A 25,849-nucleotide genomic window follows, 5' to 3' on the forward strand; every position below is an offset into this window, starting at 1 on the left:
TGGGGTCGTCTCACAAAGAGAGGCCATTCCCCTGCTCCTTCTGCGGGAAGAGGTTCAGCCTGAAGGGGAACCTGAACCGACACGTCAGAGACCACACAGGCGAGAGACCCTTCCCCTGCACCGGCTGCAACAAGACCTTCAAAGACAGCGGCTCTCTGACGGCCCACAGGAGGATCCACACCGGAGAACAGCCCTACAGCTGCCTGTTCTGCGGGAAGAGCTTCAGCGGCCGGGGAAACATGACCCGGCACATGAGGATCCACACCGGAGAGAAACCCTTTGAATGCTCCGTCTGCAGCAAGAGCTTCCACGTCAAGGAGCACCTGAACCGACACATGAAGTTCCACACAGGGGAGAAACCCTTCAGCTGCTCCGTCTGCGGGAAGGGCTGCGCGCAGAAGACAGACCTGAAGAAACACATGAGGGTCCACACCGGAGAGAAACCCTACAGCTGCCCCTTCTGCGGGAAGTGCTGCGCCGAGAAGGGGGACCTGACCAAACACATGAGGGTCCACACGGGGGAGAAACCCTTCAGCTGCACTGTCTGCGGGAAGAGCTGCGCCCAGAAGGGCAGCCTGAAGATCCACATGAGGGTCCACACCGGAGAGAAACCCTTCCGCTGCTCTGTCTGCGGGAAGAGCTTCACCGTCACCGGACACCTGAAGAGGCACCTGAGGCTGCATGAGGCTGGAGGGCAACAGGAAGTAGTAGGGGGTGATTCACACTCAGCTGAAGACCAACAGGAAGTAGTAGGGTGTGATTCACACTCAGCTGAAGACCAACAGGAAGTAGTAGGGGGTGATTCACACTCAGCTGAAGACCAACAGGAAGTAGAACTTCTCTGTGGTTCTGGAGGCAGCGGTGGCCCCCCTCGGCTGTCGGAGATCAAAGGACAGAAAGAGACGGTAAATGAACCAGGGCACTCTGGAGAAAGGTGTAAGGTTGGAGAAGTAGTTTTTTAACTTAATCTGGCTCTGTATGATTTAAAGCAACACGATCATCGACCCGACGCAGTCCCCCGTTGTTGTTGTTTTTGTTGTTGTTGCTACTGCTGTGAATGGTGACGTCATGACGCAGCACCTGTCGGGCTCTGAGCGGTGGAAACACACCTGAGGCTACAGAGAAGAACCGGTTCGGGACCAGAAGAGCACGGAACTGGAATTCAATGATATTCAAGTCTCTCTCACCACGTGCTCAGCAGCTTCAGAGGAGAGATGGAGAGGAGAGACTGAAGTCCTCCTCCAGCAGAGCAACATGAATATATAAAAGATATAAAACTAATAACACAGATCAAATAGTGAAGAGAATGTGTTGAGATGAGCAAGTTGATACAAATAACATAGAAATAGTGTAAGAAGAGTCTGTGTACGAGTACATGGAGTATGATAGATATCAAGATGCAACCAGATGGATGCTCTGGATGTTCTTCACAGAGTTCAGGAGGTTAACAGTCTGATGTTCTGAGGGAGGTGTGTGTGTGTGTGTGTGTGTGTGTGTGTGTGTGTGTGTGTGTGTGTGTGTGTGTGTGTGTGTGTGTGTGTGTGTGTGTGTGTGTGTGTGTGTGTGTGTGTGTGTGTGTGTGTGTGTGTGTGTGTGTGTGTGTGTGTGTGTGTGTGTGTGTGTGTGTGTGTGTGTGTGTGTGTGTGTGTGTGTGTGTGTGTGTGTGTGTGCGCGCGCGCTCCTTCCTGTACACCATCCCGATCTGACTATCACCTGACCACCAGCGGCCAATTAGAGCGCCTCGTTGCGTGATGTTACAGTTATTAACCAATATAAATAATTAGTAAATATAAACACTAATATATAACTAACGAGTTAAAATAGACACTTATATATAAATATAACTCTTGTATTGTGTAAATATAAACACTTGAACATCAGGTGTGTTTATAGAGATGAAGGCCTGTGATTGGCTGTTACCCATGGGGGGCGTGGCCAGCGTCTGCCTCTCGGCCAGCTGGGCGGGGCCGATGTTCTCCAGGAAGCCAGAGAAGTGTTTATCTGCTGCTAGCTTCACTCCTGGGACGATCGGCCTGAGGGAACATCACTGCGCTTTAAAGAGGACCTATCATGCTATATTTGAAAGATATATTGATTAACAGATCACCCATTGCAGCCATGCCTCATACTGCTCAAACCTCTCTTTTGAAGCCCTGAGTTTGGGTCCTTAGCTTGAAAAAAATGAAAGAAGAGGAGGCGGAGCTAATGCCTGATCAAACGCCATCCTGTTTAAACCACATCAAGGATTATTTCTGAAACAGTCTGGAGCTCAAATGCTTTTTCTCTCTCAGGTTTATCACAAGGTGAGTTATTTTTTATTTCCTGCTTTTGGAAACACGTGCTCTCCAGTACAGGTTAGCTCTGAGTGTTAGCGAGGCTTGCTAATGTAAACAAAGACCAGATTACGTCCAGAAAATGTCAGGCATTGTTTCTGATAGCAACTTTCTGTGGGTCCGCTGCCGATTTGACGTCAGATCGGATGGAATTTGTATCCGCTCGTTGTTCCCCCGTTTTTAAAAGATTTGGCTACGGAGGAAAAGAGAGGGTTTTATTTTCTGACGCTGCGTGTGTTCCCCGGCGCACCGGGGACACATATTTATGTAGAGAAGACACCACAAAGTGCAATTTGCATGATAGGTCCCCTTTAAGTCTCTCTTATCTGCGGTGTAATGTCTGAAGTGGAGACAGCATCACAGGAAGTGGAGTCGGCGTCAGGGAATGCATTTTCTAGTATTTATTTTTGCGATCCAGACATACTGTCACTACCATGGATGTATAATAGGTCACTACCCGATCTGTCCCCCTGCCGATCGGTACTGCGCATGTGCGAGATGGTCCGCCATATTGGACAACTCCGGACGGCAACCAAAGATGGACACTTGGCACAGTGGCTTTTAGCAAAGCTCAAAATAAAACGAGAGAGAGATGAGTTATTGTTATTACAACGTGGCTTCACTTTTATTTAACAACTCTTTTTTTTGGGTTCTTTTATTTGGGGTTAAGTACATTGTCAGAATAAGTGAGAAATGAATTTAACTTCTGTTAGACAGCCATATGCCATACACTTTACCATACATTCACAGTACATATTTATTCAGTATGATAGCTGTCTAACAGAAGTTAAATTCATTTCAATACGTTATTTTAGTGTCTTAAAGGTAGACTGAGGTATGAACAGTGCTGGGACAGTGTTAATTTGTAACGCGTTACTGTAAAGTAACTACTTTTTGCGGTAACTAATAGCGTTACCAGTTACATACTCCCATTAAGTAACGCCGTTATAGTTACTGTGATTTAAATGGGTGCGTTACTGCGTTACATTATGTGATGGAGCTGAACCGAATCTCCCTGCGGATTTAATTTACAGGAGAATACAGCGATGTCCTCTCACAGCACCATACATTTCAGGGTAAGCCAATCAGAGACAGAGCTGGGCGGGTCTTGCCTTATGGGGAAAATACACACGAACACTTGCTAATGCTAACACACACACACACGGCAACGCTCACCACCAGCACACACACACACACAATGGCAGATGCAAGTATCAGCGAGAGCAGCAGCGCATTTGCAACTTGGAGATATAACCACTATTTTCAATTTGTGGGGATAAAGGATGCAAAAAATATTACGGTCAAATGTAAACTGTGTGCAGGACAGAAAGCATTGTCCACTTGATTGTTGAGGCTACAATAAAGATGCCTATCCAAATGTCTAAACATATATTTTGTGTTTTATTGTTCCACTACATTTCATAATGATAATTGCTACAATGATGGGGAGTTGTCTTTTCTCTTACTGTGCCAGAACAACACAAACACTTGTCTTTGTATTGTTATTATTTTTAAAGTAAAGTAACTTGTTGTAACTAGTTACTTTTATAATTCAGTAACTAATAAAGTAACTGGTTACTTGTTGAGAGCAGTAACTATAACTATTACTAGTTACTTTTTAAAAGTAACTTGCCCAACACTGGGTATGAAGGGTTAACGTTACATCTTAGGATCATTTTTAGTCATGTTCTGTATACATACTCAAATATAAGGGTATACTTAGTGTGGTTACTCCATGTTTACTAGCTATAACATTACATCACTCTTTTTCACTTCTTACTCAGCCAGACTGCAGATATCACCATTAGATTCACAAACCTGAAACATCATCCATCTCTTCACTGCTGGTGATGACATTGTTGTCAGCTGCTGATACTGCTGCTGCTGCAGCTTGTAGCGCCTGCTTCAATGAAAATAACTTTCTAATATCCATAACTTTATAGATTATTATTAGCTTAAAACTCGTCAGGCACTAGCAGAGCCATATGGCGCTGGGCACTAGGAAGGATCACTTCTTCTTCAGGGCAGGGAAGGCTACGCAGTACGCAGGCTACTGTCCCGCAGCGGCTGCCTCTCTGGTGGACTCCGGTACTGCACATTACTCCCGAGACGTTTAAACAAAAAAAAATTAATTAATTTTTGTTTTTTAAGTGAAACATCCGGGGCTTTTCAGAAAACATCCGGGGTTTGAGCCCAAGTAGCCACCCCCTAGCGCCGCCACTGGTGCATAACATTCAACTGCCCCGAAGATCCCGACGCGAAGCCTGAAGGGCAAACACACAAGGTTTACTAATCTATCCGCACAATTTGAATCGGGTGTCGGAATGTCTCGCTATGTTAGTACATTCTTAAAAAACAAAATACCATTTCATTTCGGGTTGAAATGTGTTGTAACTGCGTTACTGAGCATTGTAACGGGTCATATATTACCCACATGTCATTAGTAATGCGTTACATTACTTCGTTACAGCAACAAGTAATACATTACTGAAACTCCATTACTTTTGTAACGCGTTACACCCAACACTGGATATGATGTGATATGAATGATAATGGGACACATTGACGTCTGCACTCACAGTGCCGCGGATTGTAGGCTACGTAATGCTAGTCTGATCCGGTTACTTATGTTGTGGCAGATATTTAAGTAAGCTTTCTTAACGCTAATGTTCTAATAGTCAGATTGCTCTGAAGATGGGAGGTGATATTCTATTAATGTTCACGTTCACACAGTCGCTGATTTTTGCCGGCCGTCTTTCCTGCAACGGCAGCTTTTCTGTATTTCCTTTCTCCTGTAATGTGACTTGATCGCTTTAAACTCTGCACACTGTTGTTATCAGCTGTTCCACCATGGTTGCTACCTCAACCTTTAATAGATTTATCCTTATTGAAACGGATTTAACATGGACATTAAATAAATCAACAGTAGGTGGCATGGGCGCGGGAAGGGGGGTGCTGAGGGCGCTGCAGCACCCCCTAGCGGCAGGCAGGGGGTGCGGAGCTCTCCGGTCTGAATTATTATTTGACAGTTATTGCTGCTCCCGCTGTGCATAATCTGTGTAATATGTAGCCAATAAATTCCACATTGTTGGTAAAATGATATTTTGGCCTTCCCCGAATATTTTTTCTGTAGCCCCGGACAATTATACCTCAAAAATATAATACATTAACCGTGCTTTACGTGAACCTCATCAAGACACTAGAAAGGACGGCAGGACTGTCATTTCCCGTGTTCAGTGAATGCAACAGAGGCAAGACACCAGACCAATCAGAGAGTTGGATGGAAATAAAAGTGTGCTTGTGTCATTCAAGCTCGCGGCTCTGTGTGTGTGCGGAAATAGCGCATTTAGTGTGTGTGAGAGAGTGGGGGAGAGAGAGAGGGACCGGTGCCAGCAGCAGGGACCGTGTTGTTAGCATCTGGTTAGCTAGCTGCACTAACGGACATACGGAGCTGTTTGTTCCACAACAAGCTGGAGGAGAGCTCTCCTCTCAGACTGAGAGGCTCAGGTGAGCTAAAGGACTCTCTGAGTGTTTAGATAGTTAACTTTAGTCTAAGTTATCTCAGTGGGTCTCAAACGGTTTGGTCAAAGATTATTCAAAAGATTATTTCCGCGGCACACCTTCATATGATCATTATAGTTATAAAAAAATAAGAGAATAAAGGAAAAACAATTATGAAATACTATATGGCAGTAAAACAAGAATACAGTTTGAAAGGGGAGTGATTTGTAAAATATCCATAAAGAAAAAGAACATCTGCTTACAGTTGTGTTTCATCTGGGTGTTGAGAGATGTATCCATAGATCTCTTAATGTTGCTCTCAAAGTGCACCAGATTGATGCTTTTAACTTCAATATTTAAAAAAAATCTTCCCGGGGGGACATCCCCCCGGATCCCCCTAGAGGAGGTGAGGTCCGCTCCCCACTCGTAAAAAATAGCACTTTACCCCTGCCTATATGCCGTAAGCTGATTATCGAGCCTTCATTGTAACAGTCGCGGGTTTACTGTGTGTTGGGAGATTTTTTGTGCGTGCTCTAGTGCCCGTAATAGTGTTCACTGGAGTCCAGCACCTCAGCACCCCCACTCAAAATACCTTCCCGCGCCTCTGGTAGGTGGCGATATGCTCCAAGTGGAAGCGATTCGCCATTAAAGCAAAGAAGAAGAAGAACTCCGCACAGTTGATCTCTTATCCTGGAACCTATCCTGCTCCGGAGCAGGCTAGCCGTTCAGAATAAGTTATCTAGCCCAAGGGTTCCCAACCTTTATTGTGCCAAGGACCGGCAGATACATTTAAAAAAAATGTGCGGACCGGTTGTCAATTTTTGCTGATTTGAATATTTACTCACCAGCAGGTGGCAACAGAGGCTAATTGTATTTAACAGCCTGAAGAAATACCAATATGCGTCCAAAACATATTAACACAGTTTAAAACCAGGATACAATTAAAACAAATTAGGACCACTGTACACATGTTGATATAACTGAAATGTCAGTGAGACCCATGGGCTTGTTAGCCAGCCATAATAACGTTATACCGGGGCGTTTGTTCCGGTGCACTCCGACAGCATTGAGCACTACATCGAGATTAAGATTAAACTAACTTCTTTAGGGAACACCCACATACCTAGAAGAAGATGAGTAAAGGAGAGACAGAGCTGGCATAGGGCTAGCGAGGAGATGGCCATACATGCTAGAAAGTACATGTGGAACTCTGCTTTGTAAAAGTGAAACTAAAACCTAAATAGTTTTATTAATGTGATTAGGAACTTTTTAATCATTTAAGTCTTCTACACACTTTAGGTCTGCAGCTCCTTCAAAATGAAACCAGAATCCATGCAGTTTTTCCTCTTCTGTGTTCTGAGGTTATGAGCCGACCATTACTCAAGTATGTTTTCATCATGTTCTGTATGCTAATTTAAAAAAAGGGTAACCAGTTTGTTTATAAAGTAAAATGTGCTAATATTTGAGGATTAAGATAAAAAAAGAAGTCCTTTATTGATACCAATTGGGGAAATGTTTACGCTGCAGCAGCAAAGGACAAGGCATTGTACATTAGACAGTTAAAAGACTAGAATCAAACAATCGAAAATGTAAACATCTTAAATAGAATTAAAATAGCATTAAAAAAGTAGAAAATAGACAGTGTGAACAGCTATCTTACCAGTTAACATATACATGTTAGGCTAACGTTGCCTTGGTTAAAGAGCCTGTTGTTTATTGCTTTGAATTCTTTAAAACAAATATTATCTTCTTAAACTTGTATGGTAGTCAGGAGCATCACATCCTAATGTTTATTGATATATTTAGAGGGAAGGAAGGTTTCAAAATTCATTTCTACCATTTCTTTAATTAATGGTGGTTTCAGTAATCCCATGGTAACTGAGGACATAAGTCATCTAAATGAGTAATGTCATCTTTATGACTTTCAGAAAGGACAGGAGACCGACACGTGCCGGTCAACTGAGTCAAAGCACTAGCAGCAGCATGTTGATGTTAAATGTGTTGTTTTAGGAACATCCATGTAAATAAATGGAATTCAATAAACACTGAATATCATGCATGCAGTTTGTCTGTGCCTTTTCCTCCGTGTTGTCCTGGCATATAGTCTCCCCCATGGTTTGCTGTGCTGCTGGGGGATGCTCCAAGCGCTCAGAGAAAGGAGTATGCATGTACGGCTTCCCCACTGACACAGAGAGGAGGAAAGAGTGGCTGGCTCGAGTCAGCAGGAGCAATTTAACTATCACTAAAGACAACAACAACAAAATATGTGAGGGGATCATATTTTTCACAAAACGAAGACCACACCATTGGGAAGGTTAACGTCAGTTTAATAAAAACAAGGAACAGGGAGACGCTTGTGAAACTCTGGGAGGTGAGACTCAAGCCGTTTCTCAATCTCGAGGAAACTGGCTTCCAAGCCAATATTTCAAGGATGCTACGTCATCGAGTGCCGCCGAAGGACTGTTCCAATCTCCAGCATACTTGGAATTCCACCGAGGCCGCGTCCTTGGTTTGGGGGAAACTTCGAGGCTGCACATGGGTAGACTTCGCGTCCTTCAAATCCCCACAATGCTTTGCGCACGGACCAATTTCAAAAACCCTTGCAGAGAATGGCTGAACCGACGCAGCACACATTTAAATGTAAGTATGTAGTATGTAGCCAGTATCCTCGCGATTGAGAAACGGCCCCTGGCTCAGGGTCTCATTGCAGGTCTTCAGGCTCCATTGAACCCCCCTGGGGTTCTTGTGCTGAGAGAGGGAGACAGGAGAAAGGGTTAGATACATCTAGCAACCTATAGGATGGGAAATGGCTGACCTATTTGAAACTTACCTTGTGTTTTCACTCTCACTTAAGTCTCTCTCCCTTTGCCATCAATCCAAAATCAGCTGAGCTGCAACACAATACAGACAGGTAATAATCAACAGAATCACAAGGACATCATATGGCTCTGCTAAAAACACTCACCCATAAGTTACGTTTTGGTTTACTGTTTGGAAGTCTCAAATATGCACTCTAAATCCATATCAATAGCGATGTATCACAAAAATAGCTCTCTCTTCCTTATTATTGTGTAATGTTAACTATATTATACTGGCTTGAACTCCAAGATGGATATCCTCATTTCACCACCTCCACCCACTACAATCACACGCCCCAATAGCCGCATTCACACCGCAGGGCTTTCCCTGGTACTTTGGTTCTTTAGTTCCGTTAGTACCAATAATGTCGCATTCACACCGCCGAAACTACTCAGTGCCGGGAACTCTTTTGGCCATTTTCAGTCCCTGCTAGAGAGGTGGTACGAACCTGGTGATAAAAGAGTGCCAATTTCTATTCTATTTCTATTGGCTGGGCGAATTGCAAACCACGCCCCGTTAGACTCTGAGCATCCGACGAGTGGGTCAAATCCCTAGTTGGCTGCAATAACCCAGTTACAAAGCTGTATAACATGAGCCCAAAGACAACAAGCTCAGTGAACTCCATCATGTCTGAGGTCGGAAAGTAAACAAACGCCTCATGTACAGCGGGTGGGCTTTATACCCCCTCCACCGTGTAGTTCTTCTCTCGTTTTTTTTTTAACTCGCCGTGAAGTGGTTTTGCGGCCTGCCAGTAAACCCAGAGAAGAAGAAGACCAAGTGACGTCAGCGTAATCTTGCCTCAGGGAAAGTACTGCGGTGTGAATGCAATTGGCACTAGCCCCCTGGCGGATTCAGTGCCGTGGTACTTTAGTGCCGGCACTAAAGTACGGCAAGTCCTGCGGTGTGAAAGCGGCTATTGTTATATTTAACTAATATGTAACTCCCTCCACCCCGGATACAAGCACGTTAAGAAGCCCCTTTTCTCTAATTCCACAACGTTGGAGGAAATAACAGTAAGAGAACATATGAATAGGCTGTTCATGGTTAACGTGTGTTGCTAACTTTATCCGATATCCTAGCCTAATCTGTTATCTGTAAACGTGGATTATCCACGAACATCCTTTTATACACATGTTAATTTGACTCAGATGTGCTGATAATATCCGCAAAATAAATCTTTAAACGTCTTCTTACCTTTAAAAGTCCAACACGAACGGTCTATTATGCTGCAACTCTACTGCGCTGCTAGCCACAGATAGCCTCAACAGTTCCCCGGAAGTCAGGATTATGGCTAGAAAGGATCCGTCTTATGTATATGACGTCACGTTCTCGTTGTAACTCTCGTTGGAGCGGCTCGGAAACACATCTACAGCAGTAACATGATGCAACATACACATTAATGCAGCAGTAATATTAATAGAGAAACATCAGACTTAATAGTGAAACACTGAAAGGGAACATTTTACTGCACCAGGATCTATATTGGGACTTTTACTGCGACAACGTTGACTTGCCTGTGAATAAAAAATAAACCATAGTGTTGGTGATCTACAGTGTTGTCATTCTTCTTTGAACACCAGCAAGACCGCTAACACCTTATTGCAACAATCACACTCCCTGTCATTTACATCATTAATTGATAGTTTAGCTTCTCACCATCATTTGCTGGCTGTGGCCCACTGATGTTAACGATCGTAACTGAAAGGCTGCCTTCCAAACGTAAACATTCAGCCACGTGACTTGCAAACTCTTGCGATAGTTTTACACTAGACGGATCCTTTCTAGCCATAACCGGAAGTAAGCGGCAAGCTAACTTCCGGGGAACTATTGAGGGCTCCACGATCCGCCATTGCTGTAAAAAAAAAACTGGTCCATTGGAGTGAACGGAGATGTCGTAACTCTTCTATTATATGGCTCTGCTTCTGGTCCTTCTGGAGGACCTCCTTCAGCTGCTGGAGGAGGTCCTCCCTCCAGCAGCTGGAGGAACACACGGATCCTCCGGAGCTGAGAGCGATGCTCAGCGAGCGGCTTGCGGCGGCAGAGCAGCAGATATTCGGGGAGTTTGAGGAGAGCGTGAAGGGGTTCGAGGAGCGAGAGGAGCACAGAGAGAGAGACATGGAGGCCGTGCTGAGGGAGCCCAGAGTGCGCCTGCGCAGAGCAGGTCAGTGCTGCTAACGCTAGCTCCGGAGGATAATGCTAATGTTACCTAACGTTAACGTTAGCTCCGGAGGTTAATGCTGTTAATGCTAACGTTAGCTCCGGAGGTTAATGCTGTTAATGCTAACGCTAGCTCCGGAGGTTAATGCTGTTAATGCTAACGTTAGCTCCGGAGGATAATGCTAATGTTACTATTAGCTTTGTTCGTTATTCTCACATCCAGGAGAGGCTCAGGATAAATTAGACCAATGGAGTCTCTGGCATAATGTTCAAATGGGTACTTTAATTAATATGTCGCAGTAATGTAACAAGCAGAGATATGGTTCAGATAGAAAACAGAGAGAGATACTGCAGTTCCCTCTCGCGGCCGTGAAGCAAGATGCCCCACACACATTCGTCTTTCCCGCTTGCATCCCTCTTCGCTCCTCCTCTCTGGGGGCTGTGGTGACGTAGGGGATCTCCCCCCTCGGTCTTCTGTATCGCGTTAAACAGAGGATCTCAGACATTGTACATTCAATACATAACTAAACTATAACGCCTTTTCTCCTCATACTCTCTTCCATTAATATGTATTTAATACATTTTAATGGCTGGAATCGTGTTTTCCGTAAAACCTGAAGTCAAGCTTACGTATGTCGGAGATCCCTTCCGGAAGTTTTTCAAAATAAACTTTAACCACAGGCGAAAGCTAACTAGAAGTATTTTCACAATAAAAGTTATAAAATGACTATGTTTAAACTATCTTATGTCATAAAACATTGATTTTAATTTCTAACATTACCTAACGTAAGCCCTGGAGGTTAATGCTGTTAATGCTAACGTTAGCTCCGGAGGTTAATGCTGTTAATGCTAACGCTAGCTCCGGAGGATAATGCTAATGTTACCTAACGTTAACGTTAGCTCCGGAGGTTAATGCTATCGTTAGCTCCGGAGGTTAATGCTGTTAATGCTATCGTTTTAGCTCCGGAGGTTAAGGCTAATGTTAGCTAATGCTAACGTTAGCTCCGGAGGTTAAGGCTAACGTTAGTTCCAGAGGTTAAAGCTAACGTTAGCTCCAGAGGCTAATGGCTGGCTGAGAGGCTGCACGGCCTGAGAGGAAACAGATGAGTGACAGGTGTACTGTGTAAGGCTGAGGCGTGTATATGTGTGTATACCAGGCCCGGCTCCAGGATGAAATTACTGAGGAGGCTGTTAAAAAATCCGAGGGGGCGATTTTGTTTTTCACAACAACGAAAAATACTGGCAATGTAATGAATTGACACACCAAGCTTTTTTCCTTCTCACTGCTCTACAATCTCTTTGCTTCTTTATTTTTATTCTGGATTTACCCCTCTCGTTCTGTTACTTTTCTCTAATCTTTAATCATAGATAGTAGATAGTTGATAGATAGTGTTGGAGATTTGGAGGATGTTTAAAACCAACCTCGTCTCCGCGTGTCGTTTGATAAACTGGGTAAATTCGTAAAAAGGAAGGGATTAAGAAACACCAGAATGCAAGTTAAACAATAATCTTGTTTTAATGATACAAAGTAACAATACAAATACATCATCGAATCACGAAACACTCTGCAGAGTACTCCGGGCTCAGGTTCTACCACGTGTGAGGTCTCAGGAACGGCCGGTCAAAAACAAGAGCGCGAACCAAAGGAAAACACAGGCTTTCATACTAAAACACAGGAGGAGGTGTGTACGTGCTTTCCCCCCGAGGTCATCTTATTGGGAGAGACCAACACATGGCCTGTCGCACCCAATCAGTGCGACACAGCAGAAGAAACCCGGAAACAAAAAGTCTCTTTCAGTTTGACGAAGACCAGATACCTTTTGGTGTCTGGTACGAACTTGCTCTCAACAACAAGTTTCCTTATCTTATTTCACATCTTGCAGCCAGCACACACACATCCCCTTTATGGCTCTTTGTCCCTGAGTCCATCTTCCCCCCTCAGGTTACCACACACAAGTTAAAAGTATGTTTTAAGATATAGTTGTTATAGTTGGCTAAATATACGTAATACATGTAAATCACTTTCATATCAATAATAACGAGGAACACATTACCTATGCTCTTAAGCAGTATTAGAGATGCTTTTCAAATAGTCAAACTTCACACAGGCCCAATATGGAGAACACACTCATCTGTCCTACAGCCCTTCCATTTGTTTGAGCTATTGTTCACATCTCTACTTCAAATAAAAGGTTTCACATTGCATATTTCCAGCTTCCTTTACACATACTGATATTATTAATACAAAGTAATTAACCACACACATCTATTTAAAACAAGTAGATTTCCCTGATCATTGACATGCTGAAAATCTTAAGAAGAATGTCCCCTCCCCCAGCTCTCTCGTCCCTGTCATAAAAGCTGCTTCCATTTCCTATAGAGTAATAAAAGATGTTTAAGCTAATTTCTCCACAATGTTTGTAGCCATTTAGTACCCACACATGAAAGAATAAGAACAGAGGTATAGTTGAACAGTAATCATGCAGCACATATATTTACTGCAATGAAAACACACACATTTGCCCTAAGCATGTGTAACGCACACTCTTCTTTTATGAGGGAAACATTCCAGAGTCTTGGAGCTATCCCCAAATTAGGATGTCCCCTGCTCACATCCCTCTCTAAACACAAAGACTTCACCTCAATATATTGGGGAGGGAAAATATACTTTGTCCCTTCAAATTTAACACACATGAATATATATAAGGTGACATTAAAATGAATATACCAGATTTAACTTTCCTGCCATAACACGTTACTTTAATACTTCAAATAATTCAAATAATCCTTCAATAGATGGCTGCGCTTTGGTTAACAGACTAACATTGATTTCCTCAATTTATAAATGGACAGGCTCTGTAATTATACCATAACCTGTTCTCCTCTATCCCTTAACTCATCTTCCTATACAGATTTACTTACCTCTAGCCAGGTCAGGATTAAAGAAACATGAATCTGGTTGATTTTTTATTTTCAGGATTGAAGGTTCAAATCAAGGCCTAAAACCTGGCATCTCATAAGAAAGTGACTCATATATAAACCAGATGTAATATTGGATCAAATACTACACCAAATGGACAGACGCAGATTAAAAATAAAGATAAAGTCCCATGGTTTGTCTATAGAGTCTAACTGCCATGAGAAAAATCAAATCAATGTTCCAAAATCCGTCACTAGGGCCCATTCCCAAACCGCCCCCTACACCCTACCCCTACACCCTACCCCTCCGTTTGCGCGTTCACGCGGAGGGTCCGCCATATTGAGGGCTGTTCCAAACCAACGAGTGTGGAGCGGTGTGGAGGGGGAGTGGGCTATCGAGCCCTCAAACAGCGAGTCTGCAGCGGTGCTGACTTGAGACCGGTCTCTATCTGACCGGAGTCACGCTGTGTGTGTCCGTCAGGAAACAAGCTGTTAACAAGTAGTTCCAGCAAACATCCACTGATAAACTGCGATGTTAACAACCTCATGATAACCTCATATGTTTTAACTTAGGATCATACCTGTGCTTAGTCTAGAAAAAGGTAAATGTGTGCATTTTATTATAAAGTTGTGTATATTTACAGACTGTTGCAAAAACTAAGAAGCTTATAAACATCAGGTTTAAAACTAAATGAGCTTTATAAAAAAGTAACACAATGAAAGATGTTTGGAGTTTTATTTGAGTTATTAATTTACATTTGTTGTCTCAGAGATGCTGATTTGAAACCGTTGTTACACAGCAGGGGTATTCAACTAAAATGCAACGAGGTCCAGTTAGAGAAAATGTCCCCATGCAAAGGTCCGGAACATCAAAATGTCTAAGTTGCTTCATGAATTAGTGTGATATGTGTTGAAGTGACCTGTAGCTTTATCAACGTCTGCATGTCATCAACAACTGACTTCCAATCAAATAAATAAAGTACAATTCAAAACAACGATATTTATTTATTTATTTATTTATCTATTTATTTATATATTTATTTGACAGGGACAGTGCACATTGATGGACATTTCTGTAAATGCACCAGAGTTAGCCAACAGGCTATTTTTCGTCCCTGGACAAATGTTGAAAGTCATCCTAAAAACAAAAATTCACTTCAAATAACAGGTAAATACAATCAGTAAAACAACATTCAACAGAGATGCTTATATTATGATAAAACCATATTAAAAACATAAAAACTAAAATACATATTCCCAAAGCAGACGGAGAGCGACAGGTCAAGGCACATGTACAAACAGAGCGTTGTAAAGTGCACATTGTGTCAGTGTTGACAGAGCTGACCTTCCACTAACCATGTTTTTAAGTTGGATTTAAATAAACAGGTGTTTTGTTCTCTAATCTTTACTGGGATTGAGTTCCTCTGTTGTGCAGCTTTCAAAGAAAAAGCAGATTGACTGAATGAGCTCTTCCTCAATGGAACAACGCAGTCTCCTCTGGGTGCAGCTCTTGTCAACCTACAGGTGTGCGCATGGTGATCACATGTCTGAGCGGAGGTGAGGTAAGGCTGTGTATTATTTTGTACATGAGGCAAGCATTTGCATCTCATTACATTTTCCAGCTCAACAAGTTATATTTTGTGAGTATTGGGCAATGATGAGAATAAACTGATTTCTTATCTACTATTTGAAGTGTTTGTTTGTACAATGATTCCAGGGGTTTAAGAGTGGGTGTACAGGCATGTGAGCAGGTTGTTAAGCAGTAGGTGGTATGAGATAGAACCATACAGTGCATGTGAGCAGGTTGCTAAGCAGTAGGTGGTATGAGATAGAACCATACAGTGCATGTGAGCAGGTTGTTAAGCAGTAGGTGGTATGAGATAGAACCATACAGTGCATGTGAGCAGGTTGCTAAGCAGTAGGTGGTATGAGATAGAACCATACAGTGCATGTGAGCAGGTTGTTAAGCAGTAGGTGGTATGAGATAGAACCATACAGTGCATGTGAGCAGGTTGCTAAGCAGTAGGTGGTATGAGATAGAACCATACAGTGCATGTGAGCAGGCTGCTAAGCAGTAGGTGATATGAGATAGAACCATACAGTGCATGTGAGCAGGTTGTTAAGCAGTAGGTGGTATGAGATAGAACCATACAGTGCATGTGAGCAGGTTGTTAAGCAGTAGGTGATATGAGATAGAACCATACAGTGCGTGTGAGCAGGTTGCTGAGCAGTAGGTGATATGAGATAGAACCATACAGTGCATGTGAGCAGGTTGTTCAGCAGTAGGTGATATGAGATAGAACCATACAGTGCATGTGAGCAGGTTGCTAAGCAGTAGGTGGTATGAGATAGAACCATACAGTGCATGTGAGCAGGTTGTTGAGCAGTAGGTGATATGAGAGAGAACCATACAGTGCATGTGAGCAGGTTGTTGAGCAGTAGGTGATATGAGATAGAACCATACAGTGCATGTACATTAGAGCTGCCTCTGTTGACATGCAGTCTCTGGTAAACCTCAAATTGAATAGACTGAATTTGACCCTGTTGCAAACCTTTTTCACCTGAGCCTTAAAATTGAGTCTTGAATCCATGAAGACCCCCAGGTGTTTGTACTGTGAGACCACCTGTAGCCTCTCCCCAGACACAAACACATCTGGCTCAACCCAGGAGGACTTGGTTTTGGTGAATAACATACATACAGTGTTACTGACATTGCTCCAACCAAGCTGTTACATGAACCATCTTGTTCGTCAGTTCATTAGCCACCTGTGTCAGACTGCCTCCGTGAACATCCATGACAGTATCATCAGCATACATTTGGATGTTTGTGTCAGGACATATCGATGGTAAGTCGTTTATATACAATGAAAATAACAATGGACCCAGAATTGACCCTTGTGGAACACCTGTGGACAGCTGGAGGTTAGATGATTGATTATTCTCTACTCTGACATACTGAGAACGGTTGAACAAATATGACTCTATCCATTGTAAGTGTTAGTGTGGAGAAGTTAATGCTGGATAGCTTAGATATGAGTTTGTTGTGATCAACAGTGTCAAAGGCCTTCTTTAAGTCAAGAAACACTGCTCCTAAAACACCACCTTTATCCATTTGGGATTTGATTTGTTCTGTGAAGAAACAGTTGGCTGTTTCTGTAGAGTATTTGGCCCTAAAGCCAAATTGCATTGGATGCAGAGAAAAAGCACTGTTATTCAGATGGTTCATAATTTGTTCAGCTACAAGTTTTTCAACGACTTTTGATACTGTAGGAAGGATACTGATTGGCCTGTAGTTATTGGTAGACATTGGGTCTCCACCTTTAAAGGAAGGGATAACTACAGCCGGCTTCCATTTGTTTTGTTTTGTTTTATTTATTGTCAATGAACATTGAACTCTACAGATATGCAGTAAATACGGTGGATGTGTGTGATGTTCCTCTCGGGCTGCATTTAAAAATAAAATGGAGAAAATAAATAAAATAGTTTTTGAAAATATGTGCATCTTAAAAGTGCTTGATTTTAGATAAATAAAATAAAGAGTAGCAGCAGCTTGAGTTTCCCTTTTTCTTTGTTAACCGTTTCACATCATGACTTAACAGTTTCAGACGATTATAGAACAATATCAGTCTTTACACATCATAACAACTGAACAGTTTTAAAGTCTCTCTTTCTTTCCCTCTTATATTGCAGTCCCTCTCTCACTTTGTTCTGTTCAGTGAGAGAATTGAGCTGGAGCTCATCCTGCCAGAGTTTATATCTGGGCTGAAATGGTGTCAGGGCCATTCTCACACACACATGCAGGTGCTCATTGGTTACAGTGATGCAAACACAGGTATGGTGAAAAGAGAGAGAGAACTATTCAAAGCAAAAAGAAACAGCGTAATACCATCTGACAAAGGCCTGTGCGATAATGCTTCAATGAACTGTTCTTTATAATATACTCAGATCAATAGAGACAGAGATGTTAAGTTATAAATCAAGGGTTTTTATTATTATTTACAGCAGGGGGGGGGGGGACCTTTTTCCTTTACATTTTTACAACATCCTCCGAGGGTCGTACAAATTATTGAACTCAACCTCTGCTTAAAAAAACTAAAATCACAGCCCATTCATTTGTCCTTTCTTTCATTCTGTGCAAAGAAAAAGCAACCTCTGAATCCAGAGATCTCACCATGACTCACGTATATGTGTGCACGTGCACAGCGTGGCATGACCACCAAAACAGAAAGATATGGACAAAAGATTTATGCAAATGTATTTAGTATCCTATCCATGTGAACATGATTTAAGTGGGTGGGGGGGACCTAACCTCCTCTAGGGGGGTCTGGGGGCATGCTCCCCTGGGAAGATTCTTTAAAAATATTGAAGTTGAAAGCATCAACCTGGTGCACTTTAAGAGCAACATGAGGAGATCTATGGATACATCTCTCAACACCCATTTGAAACAGAACTGTAAACAGATTTTTTTTTGGATATTTTACAAATCACTCCCCTTTCAAACTCTATTCTTGTTATTTTTAACAACTTTTTTGTTACTGTCATATAGTATTTTATACTTTTTTTCAGTTAGTCTCATTAATAACTATAATGATCATATCAAGGTGTGCCTTAACCTCACTGAGCTGAGGTTATTTGAGCCTCTCAGGAGAGAGCTCTCTTCCACCTGGTTGTAGAAAAGCTCTTTAAATTCGTTAGCATAGCTAGCTAACCAGATGCTAATAACAACAGATCGCCACTGTGCTTACAATTAAAGACACAGCCACGCAAACACTGCGGCATGGCTCCTTATGGGTACTGCAATATTTGAAGAGCTGGAGCGGCGTTGGTGCTCTCCGTCAGCACTCATTTCAGACGAGACATACCACGTGAAGACACGTTACGCTCGTGTTGTGTTCAATGAACCTGTCCTTGGCCAGGAAAAACAGGTACTCGCTTGTTTAATTATTTTTGCGGTCTAGATTTCTTCTTCTTTTTATTGAAGAAGTCGGACTGACGGACGGACTCCACCCCAGCCCCAAAACGAAACTCTTCGGTTCTCCACGAAATACACAAGTCACCCAAATCAGCGTTAAAAAAGCGCGAGGCGCCGAAAAATCCCCTATTAATGTATTGATTATAGCTCCAGGTCCGTATAGGTCGGCGTCTTCGTCCGGATCCGGACCGCGGTCCGCCAGTTGCCGACCCCTGTTATACAGTTATGGCATTTCCTGTTTCTGCCGGAGAGAGGGGAGTCCCCCAAAGCTTGCTGCTGTATTTACTCCCTCCACCTGACAGGAGGGAGCCTCGTTGAGCTGCGAGTGTGGCTACAGACGGAGTTCACTCCGTCATGGAGGGGTAGGGTCGAGGGAGTGGTTTGGGATTGGGCCTAAATGTCGCTCATTGTAGTAAAAGGGCTCGCTTTGGCAAAAACCTGATCCATACAGGCAGCCCTAAATAATAACAAGTAACCCTCATGTGTGGTGCTATCTGTATTTGTCTGTCTTATTTTTTGTTGATGTCAAACAACATGGATTTCAAGTCAATATACGAAAGTAAATCAAGAAATGAAGTAAACAAGCTGATCTTCAAGTTCCTCAAAAACACTGGTCTGAGGACAAGGATTTAATATAAACATTTAATAAATCAACAGTAGGTGGCGATATATGCTCCAAGTGGAAGCGAATCGCCATTAAAGAAAAAAGAAGAAGAAGTAGTAGAAGAAGAAATACGCTAACGCTACAAACAGGCACAACACTGTTACTCTGTTTTTACTGACATGTAACCTTTTATTTCACCTTGCTCTATTTTTTTAACCAGCCACCGGAAACGGGGACTCTGCCTGGAAAACGGGGACGTTTTGGTCACCCATCCGACTGTGTTTACAGCTAAGCCCACACGCTAACATTAAGACTACAAGCTCACTTGGGGTTGAGGCTTGTTTACACGTTGACCCACACATCCAAACATAGTAACGTGTACTGGGGAAAATAATTATTTAAAGTTATTTAATTATTGTACTTTTTGATGGGTGAATGATGCTCAAAGTGAGGGGGCAAAGAATACAACTGAGGGGGCAATGCCCCCTCGTGGCGCCGGGCCCGGTGTATACACATGTACACACATATGTCCTTGTATTTGTGAACACTGAGGTGTTATTAGATATGTCTCGTATGAGGATATTCCTGCTCCTCTCGCTCCCAGGAAAGAAACTTAAAATGAAGAGACCAATGGAGTCTCTGCATAAGGTTCAAATGGGTACTTTAATTAAAGGGGACCTATCATGCAAAATGCACCTTTGTACGTCTTTTATACATGAACATGTGTCCCCGGTGTTCCAGGGAACTCACCAAGTGTCAGAAAACACAACCCTCTCTATTGTCCTCCTTAGCCAAATCCTTAAAAAAAGGGGCTGCAACGGATCTGAAAAAAACGGATCCAGATTTCAACACTTTTCTACGTCACAAAGAGGTGCTCCGCTTATTGGTCAACTCTCCACCTATCAGGGGAATGAGCCACGGCCACGTGCATTGCCAAACCTCTCATTCGCATATACTGTAGGACGGATTTCCGTCCATTTGGCTATTCAAATGTTAACGAAACGGACAGACTTCCGTGCACATCAGCGGCTGCCGGATTAAAACAGTTTAATGCACTTTAACACTCACGTACCCAGGATTCCTGCTCCTTTCCTGGGTTACAAAGTGAGGTGACGCAGCCTGTCCTCTGGGTGCGCTCTGTGGGGGGGGGGGGGTGGTATCACAGTCTGCTCCTCTGCTTGCCTGCCGCTGCGCTCTGCCTCTATCCACACGACTTTTCCCCGCCTTTCAGATACTTACTGCTGGGTCAAGCTCTAAGTTACAAACTGTACATATTGCATTCTTGCTAATTAGCCAAAATATGAACGGAATAAGTAGCAAGCATCGTATCGTAAAATAAATAGGGACAACAGCTTGTCAACCATACTTGCCAACCTTTAGACCTCAGAAATCGGGAGCATTTCAAAATGCAAAATTTGAGGGGGGGGGGGGTGCTAGTGGATCGCCGGAGCTGTTAGATTAACATTAAAGTCCGAGTGGAAACAGTCGTGTATAAATCAGATTTTGTCAGAAATCGGGAGAAATATGACCCCGGGAGGAAACCGGGAGAGGGCAATGAAATCGGGAGTCTCCCGCGAAAATCGGGAGGGTTGACAAGTATGTACTAACCATTCAGAAACGTCCTGCTGCAACCGAGATGTTTGCACCTCCACCAAAACCTCCGCTGCTTCAGGGTCAGTTTCTGGATCAAATTGATAATATGCTTGAACACATGCATTGCTCTGAGATGACATGTTTATTCCACACTCGTAATCACAGCAAACATGGTAACATGATCACAGCGTCCAGGCAGCTCCTGTTCGAGCATATGCCTTGAGTTGCACATAGCTCCAACGATCCATCACAGTGTCTCTCCGCACACACACACACACACACACACACACACACACACACACACACACACACACACACACACACACTTTGTATTGTATGAGAGAGGTTCCAGGTTGTTATGTTTAATATTCATAAGAATATTTGTCATTGTTCAAATGGTAATAAACAAACATTTGCATAAAGCATATGTGTCCACTCACATGTTGATAAGAGTATTAAAAACTTGAAAAACATCCCTCTAAGGAACATTTAGAACAGATAGAAAATGTGCAATTAATTTGCGATTAATCGCGATTAAATATTTTAATCGACTGACAGCCCTAATACTTATGTAACGTTCCTGTTCTCTGCAGACGTGCAGCTGGCTGAAGGTGGTGGTCCCCAGCAGGAGGAGCCCCCCCCCCACATCAAAGAGGAAGAGGAGGAGGAGATAAAGCCCACCTTCACTCCTGTCCCTGTGAAGAGTGAAGATGATGAAGAGGAGCCTCAGTCCTCTCATCTTCATCAAAGAGACACTGTGGGACCAGATGGAGAAGACTGTGGAGGACCAGGACCAGCCAGGAACCAGGATCCAGATCCAGGCTTAGAACCCATCAGTGAGGAGGACTCCCTGGACTCCTCTGAGACTGACGACAGTGACTGGTCTTTCCCAGGCGATGCTCAGTCGGGGGTCGTGGCCCCGAACAGGGACGCTCCGGAGAGCGATGTGGGGTCGTCTCACAAAGAGAGGCCATTCCCCTGCTCCTTCTGTGGGAAGAGGTTCAGCCTGAAGGGGAACCTGAACCGGCACGTCAGAGACCACACAGGCGAGAGACCCTTCCCCTGCACCGGCTGCAACAAGACCTTCAAAGACAGCGGCTCTCTGACGGCCCACAGGAGGATCCACACCGGAGAACAGCCGTACAGCTGCCTGTTCTGCAGGAAGAGCTTCAGCGGCCTGGGGAACATGACCCGGCACATGAGGATCCACACCGGAGAGAAACCCTTCGAATGCTCCGTCTGCAGCAAGAGCTTCCACGTCAAGGAGCATCTGAACCGACACATGAAGTTCCACACAGGGGAGAAACCCTTCAGCTGCTCCGTCTGCGGGAAGGGCTGCGTGCAGAAGACAGACCTGAAGAAACACATGAAGGTCCACACCGGAGAGAAGCCCTACAGCTGCTCCGTCTGCGGGAAGTTCTGCGCTGAGAAGGGGGACCTGAAGATCCACATGAGGATCCATACCGGAGAGAAACCCTTCAGCTGCACTGTCTGCGGGAAGAGTTACGCCCGGAAGGCCACCCTGACGAGCCACACGAGGGTCCACACCGGAGAGAAACCCTTCAGCTGCTCCGTCTGCGGGAAGTGCTGCGCCGAGAAGGGGGACCTAACCAAACACATGAGAGTCCACACGGGGGAGAAACCCTTCAGCTGCACCGTCTGCGGGATGAGCTGCTCCCAGAGGGGCAGCCTGAAGATCCACATGAGGGTCCACACCGGAGAGAAACCCTTCAGCTGCTCTGTCTGCGGGAAGAGCTTCGCCGTCACCGGACGCCTGAAGACGCACCTGAGGCTGCATGAGGCTGGAGGGCAACAGGAAGTAGTAGGGGGTGATTCACACTCAGCTGAAGACCAACAGGAAGTAGAAACTCTCTGTGGTTCTGGAGGCAGCGGTGCCCCCCCTCGGCTGTCGGAGATCAAAGGACAGAAAGAGACGGTAAATGAACCAGGGCACTCTGGAGAAAGGTGTAAGGTTGGAGAAGTAGTTTTTTAACTTAATCTGGCTCTGTATGATTAAAAGCAACACGATCATCGACCCGACGCAGTCCCCCGTTGTTGTTGTTTTTGTTGTTGTTGTTGTTGTTGTTGTTGTTGTTGTTGTTGCTGCTGCTGTGAACGGTGACGTCATGACGCAGCACCTGTCGGGCTCTGAGCGGTGGAAACACACCTGAGGCTACAGAGAAGAACCGGTTCGGAACCAGAAGAGCACGGAGCTGGAATTCAATGATATTCAAGTCTCTCTCACCACGTGCTCAGCAGCTTCAGAGGAGAGATGGAGAGGAGAGACTGAAGTCCTCCTCCAGCAGAGCAACATGAATATATAGAAGATATAAAACTAATAACACAGATCAAATAGTGAAGAGAATGTGTTGAGATGAGCAAGTTGATACAAATAACATAGAAATAGTGTAAGAAGAGTCTGTGTACGAGTACATGGAGTATGATAGATATCAAGATGCAACCAGATGGATGCTCTGGATGTTCTTCACAGAGTTCAGGAGGTTAACAGTCTGATGTTCTGAGGGAGGTGTGTGTGTGTGTGTGTGTGTGTGTGTGTGGGTGTGGGTGTGGGTGTGGGTGGGTGGGTGTGTGTGTGGTGTGTTGTTCTTGGTGTGTTGTTCTTGGTGCCCTGTTTACCCACAAGGCCGTGGGCTCGTATCACCTCCACGTCTAGACGCTCCTTCCCGTACTCCATCCCGATCTGAATATCACCTGACCACCAGCGGCCAATTATGGCGCGTTTCCACTGCAGCGCGGAGCTCGCTTTAAGCGTGCCAAGCCTTGCGGGGCCCGTTTTTGGTTGCGCTTCCACTTGGCCTAGTTCCGGCCCGGGGCTAGTTTTTCACCTTTTTTCTGGCCAGACTAAATCGTGGTTCTATCGATGCCAACAAACAGGGCTGAGTTAAACTAGAGAGAGAATCGCTGTCAAGGGGGCTACAACTACAACAAGATGAACATATTTGACCGTGATTTAATTGTAATACACGTTTCAAAATGATGCCGAAGTAACAACATACTGATACCGGATAGTAAAAACCATGAATTAAGGCTTTGACCAGTCTGCAGACAGACGGCAGGCGAAACACCTTTTTAAATGCGTGATCTTCTTATTACAGACACATGCATTCCCAAACATTTGGTCTACCTATGTTGTAAATGTATTATCTCTTGGATTTACACACGGCACCTATTGCACGTCTGTCCGTCCTGGGAGAGGGATCCCTCCTCTGTGGCTCTCCCTGAGGTTTCTCCATGTTCCCCTTTAAACTGTGGGGTTTCTCTGGAGGTTTTTCATTGTACGATGTGAGGGTCTAAGGATAGAGGGTGTGAGGACAGAGGGTGTGAGGACAGAGGGTCTAAGGACAGAGGGTCTAAGGATAGAGGGTCTGAGGACAGAGGGTCTAAGGATAGAGGGTGTGAGGACAGAGGGTGTGAGGACAGAGGGTCTAAGGACAGAGGGTCTAAGGACAGAGGGTCTAAGGATAGAGGGTCTGAGGACAGAGGGTCTAAGGATAGAGGGTCTGAGGACAGAGGGTGTCGTTGTATTTGCTGTAAAGTGTCTCTACTGTAGGATATTGTTATTATATGTACAGCACTTTGGCTCCACCAAAAATCGTTTAAAAATGTGCTGTATAAATAAAACTTGATTTGATTTGTTGTCTAAATGGAGATCGGCTAAGCTAACGCAATATAGGCTTAGGCCACACTCACAACAACGGCCTACAGACAGAAACAAACCAGAGACTGTATTCTCCATGACACAGACAGTCTGTGGTTTGGACTTGTTTCACTTTTGTCTAGTTTCTGAACAGATATGAGGAGCTTGAGTGCAAACAGCTAACGGCCGATGTTGTTCTTTCTGGCCATGCCTCATACTGCTCAAACCCCTCTTTTGAAGCCCTGATCTTGGGTCCTTAGCTTGAAAAAAAATAAAAAAGAGGAGGCGGAGCTAGTGCCTGATCAGAATTCTACCGGAGATAAAGTTAAATTCTGCTGTGATAAAACGCCATCCTGTTCTAAACCACATCAAGGATTATCTCTGAAACAGTCTGGAGCTCAAATGCTTTTTCTCTCTCAGTTTTATCACAAGGTGAGTTCTTTTTTATTTCCTGCTTTTTAAACACATGTGCTCTCCAGTACAGGTTAGCTCTGAGGGTTAGCGATGCTAATGTAAACAAAGACCAGATTACGTCCAGAACACGTCAGGCATTGTTTCTGATAGCAACTTTCTGTGGGTCCGCTGCCGATTTGACGTCAGATCGGATGGAATTTGTATCCGCTCGTTTTACCCCCGTTTTTAAAAGATGTGGGTACGGAAGAAAAGAGAAGGTTTTATTATCTGACGCTGCGTGAGTTCCCCGGCGCACCGGGGACACATATTTATGTAGAGAAGACACCACAAAGTGCATTTTGCATGATAGGTCCCCTTTAAGTCTCTTATCTGCGGTGTAATGTCTGAAGTGGAGACAGCTTCACAGGAAGTGGAGTCGGCGTCAGGGAATGCATTTTCTAGTATTTATTTTGCGATCCAGACATACCAACATAACCAATCAAACTCCCTGCATTCAAAAGGAGTGTGGTGGTTTGACCCCTCCACAACACTAGGCGTCCCGTGGTCTCTCTCTACACTTAGTGGTGTAGAGAGGTCGTCACAGGTGTAATCCAATACAAGAAGAAGATAGGCTTGTTTGAGACAAGGGTTGCGTTCGGATCGTTTAAAAATCAGCTCCTGACGTCTAACCCTATCGTCTCTTCCCCTCCTCTGAGTGAAAGGTCACGGGTTAAGGGATAGTGGATAGGAGAGTTCAAAAGGACTTAGGAGAAGAGACCGCGGTACTTTAGAGAATCGACTGCACTTTCATTATCCAACGTGTTTATGATGCGCTAGCGGAAGTCCTGAATGTGCGTCTG

General features: G+C 44.1%; 2 protein-coding genes and 1 long non-coding RNA gene across 4 annotated transcripts in view; 2 read left to right on the forward strand and 1 right to left on the reverse strand.

The window, feature by feature from the left end:
- The window catches only part of LOC307020990 (uncharacterized protein), a 3,985-nt gene extending 2,976 nt beyond the window's left edge, over positions 1–1,009 (forward strand). Inside the window, exon 2 of the mRNA XM_079652686.1 lies at positions 1–1,009. This exon is cut by the window's left edge and continues 357 nt beyond it. Within this exon, the coding sequence (XP_079508812.1) occupies positions 1–962 (962 nt within the window). The 3' untranslated portion in view covers positions 963–1,009.
- Positions 1,010–8,144: 7,135 nt separating this feature from the next.
- On the reverse strand, positions 8,145–10,489 carry LOC307021918. 2 transcript variants are annotated; one of them, XR_013803270.1, is made up of 4 exons: positions 10,350–10,489; positions 9,888–10,059; positions 8,665–8,725; positions 8,145–8,582 (listed from the first exon to the last, which is right to left on the reverse strand). It is a non-coding gene; the product is annotated as an uncharacterized lncRNA (long non-coding RNA). The 2 variants fall into 2 exon arrangements; XR_013803271.1 differs by having other exon boundaries at positions 9,888–10,207; positions 10,350–10,488.
- A 4-nt stretch (positions 10,490–10,493) lies between these two features.
- On the forward strand, positions 10,494–22,978 carry LOC307021917 (uncharacterized protein). The gene is made up of 3 exons (XM_079654447.1): positions 10,494–10,618; positions 10,655–10,854; positions 21,532–22,978. The coding sequence occupies exons 2-3, from the start codon at positions 10,707–10,709 to the stop codon at positions 22,929–22,931; spliced, it is 1,548 nt and encodes a 515-aa protein (XP_079510573.1). The 5' UTR covers positions 10,494–10,618; positions 10,655–10,706; the 3' UTR covers positions 22,932–22,978.
- Positions 22,979–25,849: the final 2,871 nt, after the last annotated feature.

Source organism: Notothenia rossii (genome assembly GCF_949606895.1).
Source record: "Notothenia rossii genome assembly, chromosome: 10".
NCBI lineage: Eukaryota > Metazoa > Chordata > Actinopteri > Perciformes > Nototheniidae > Notothenia > Notothenia rossii.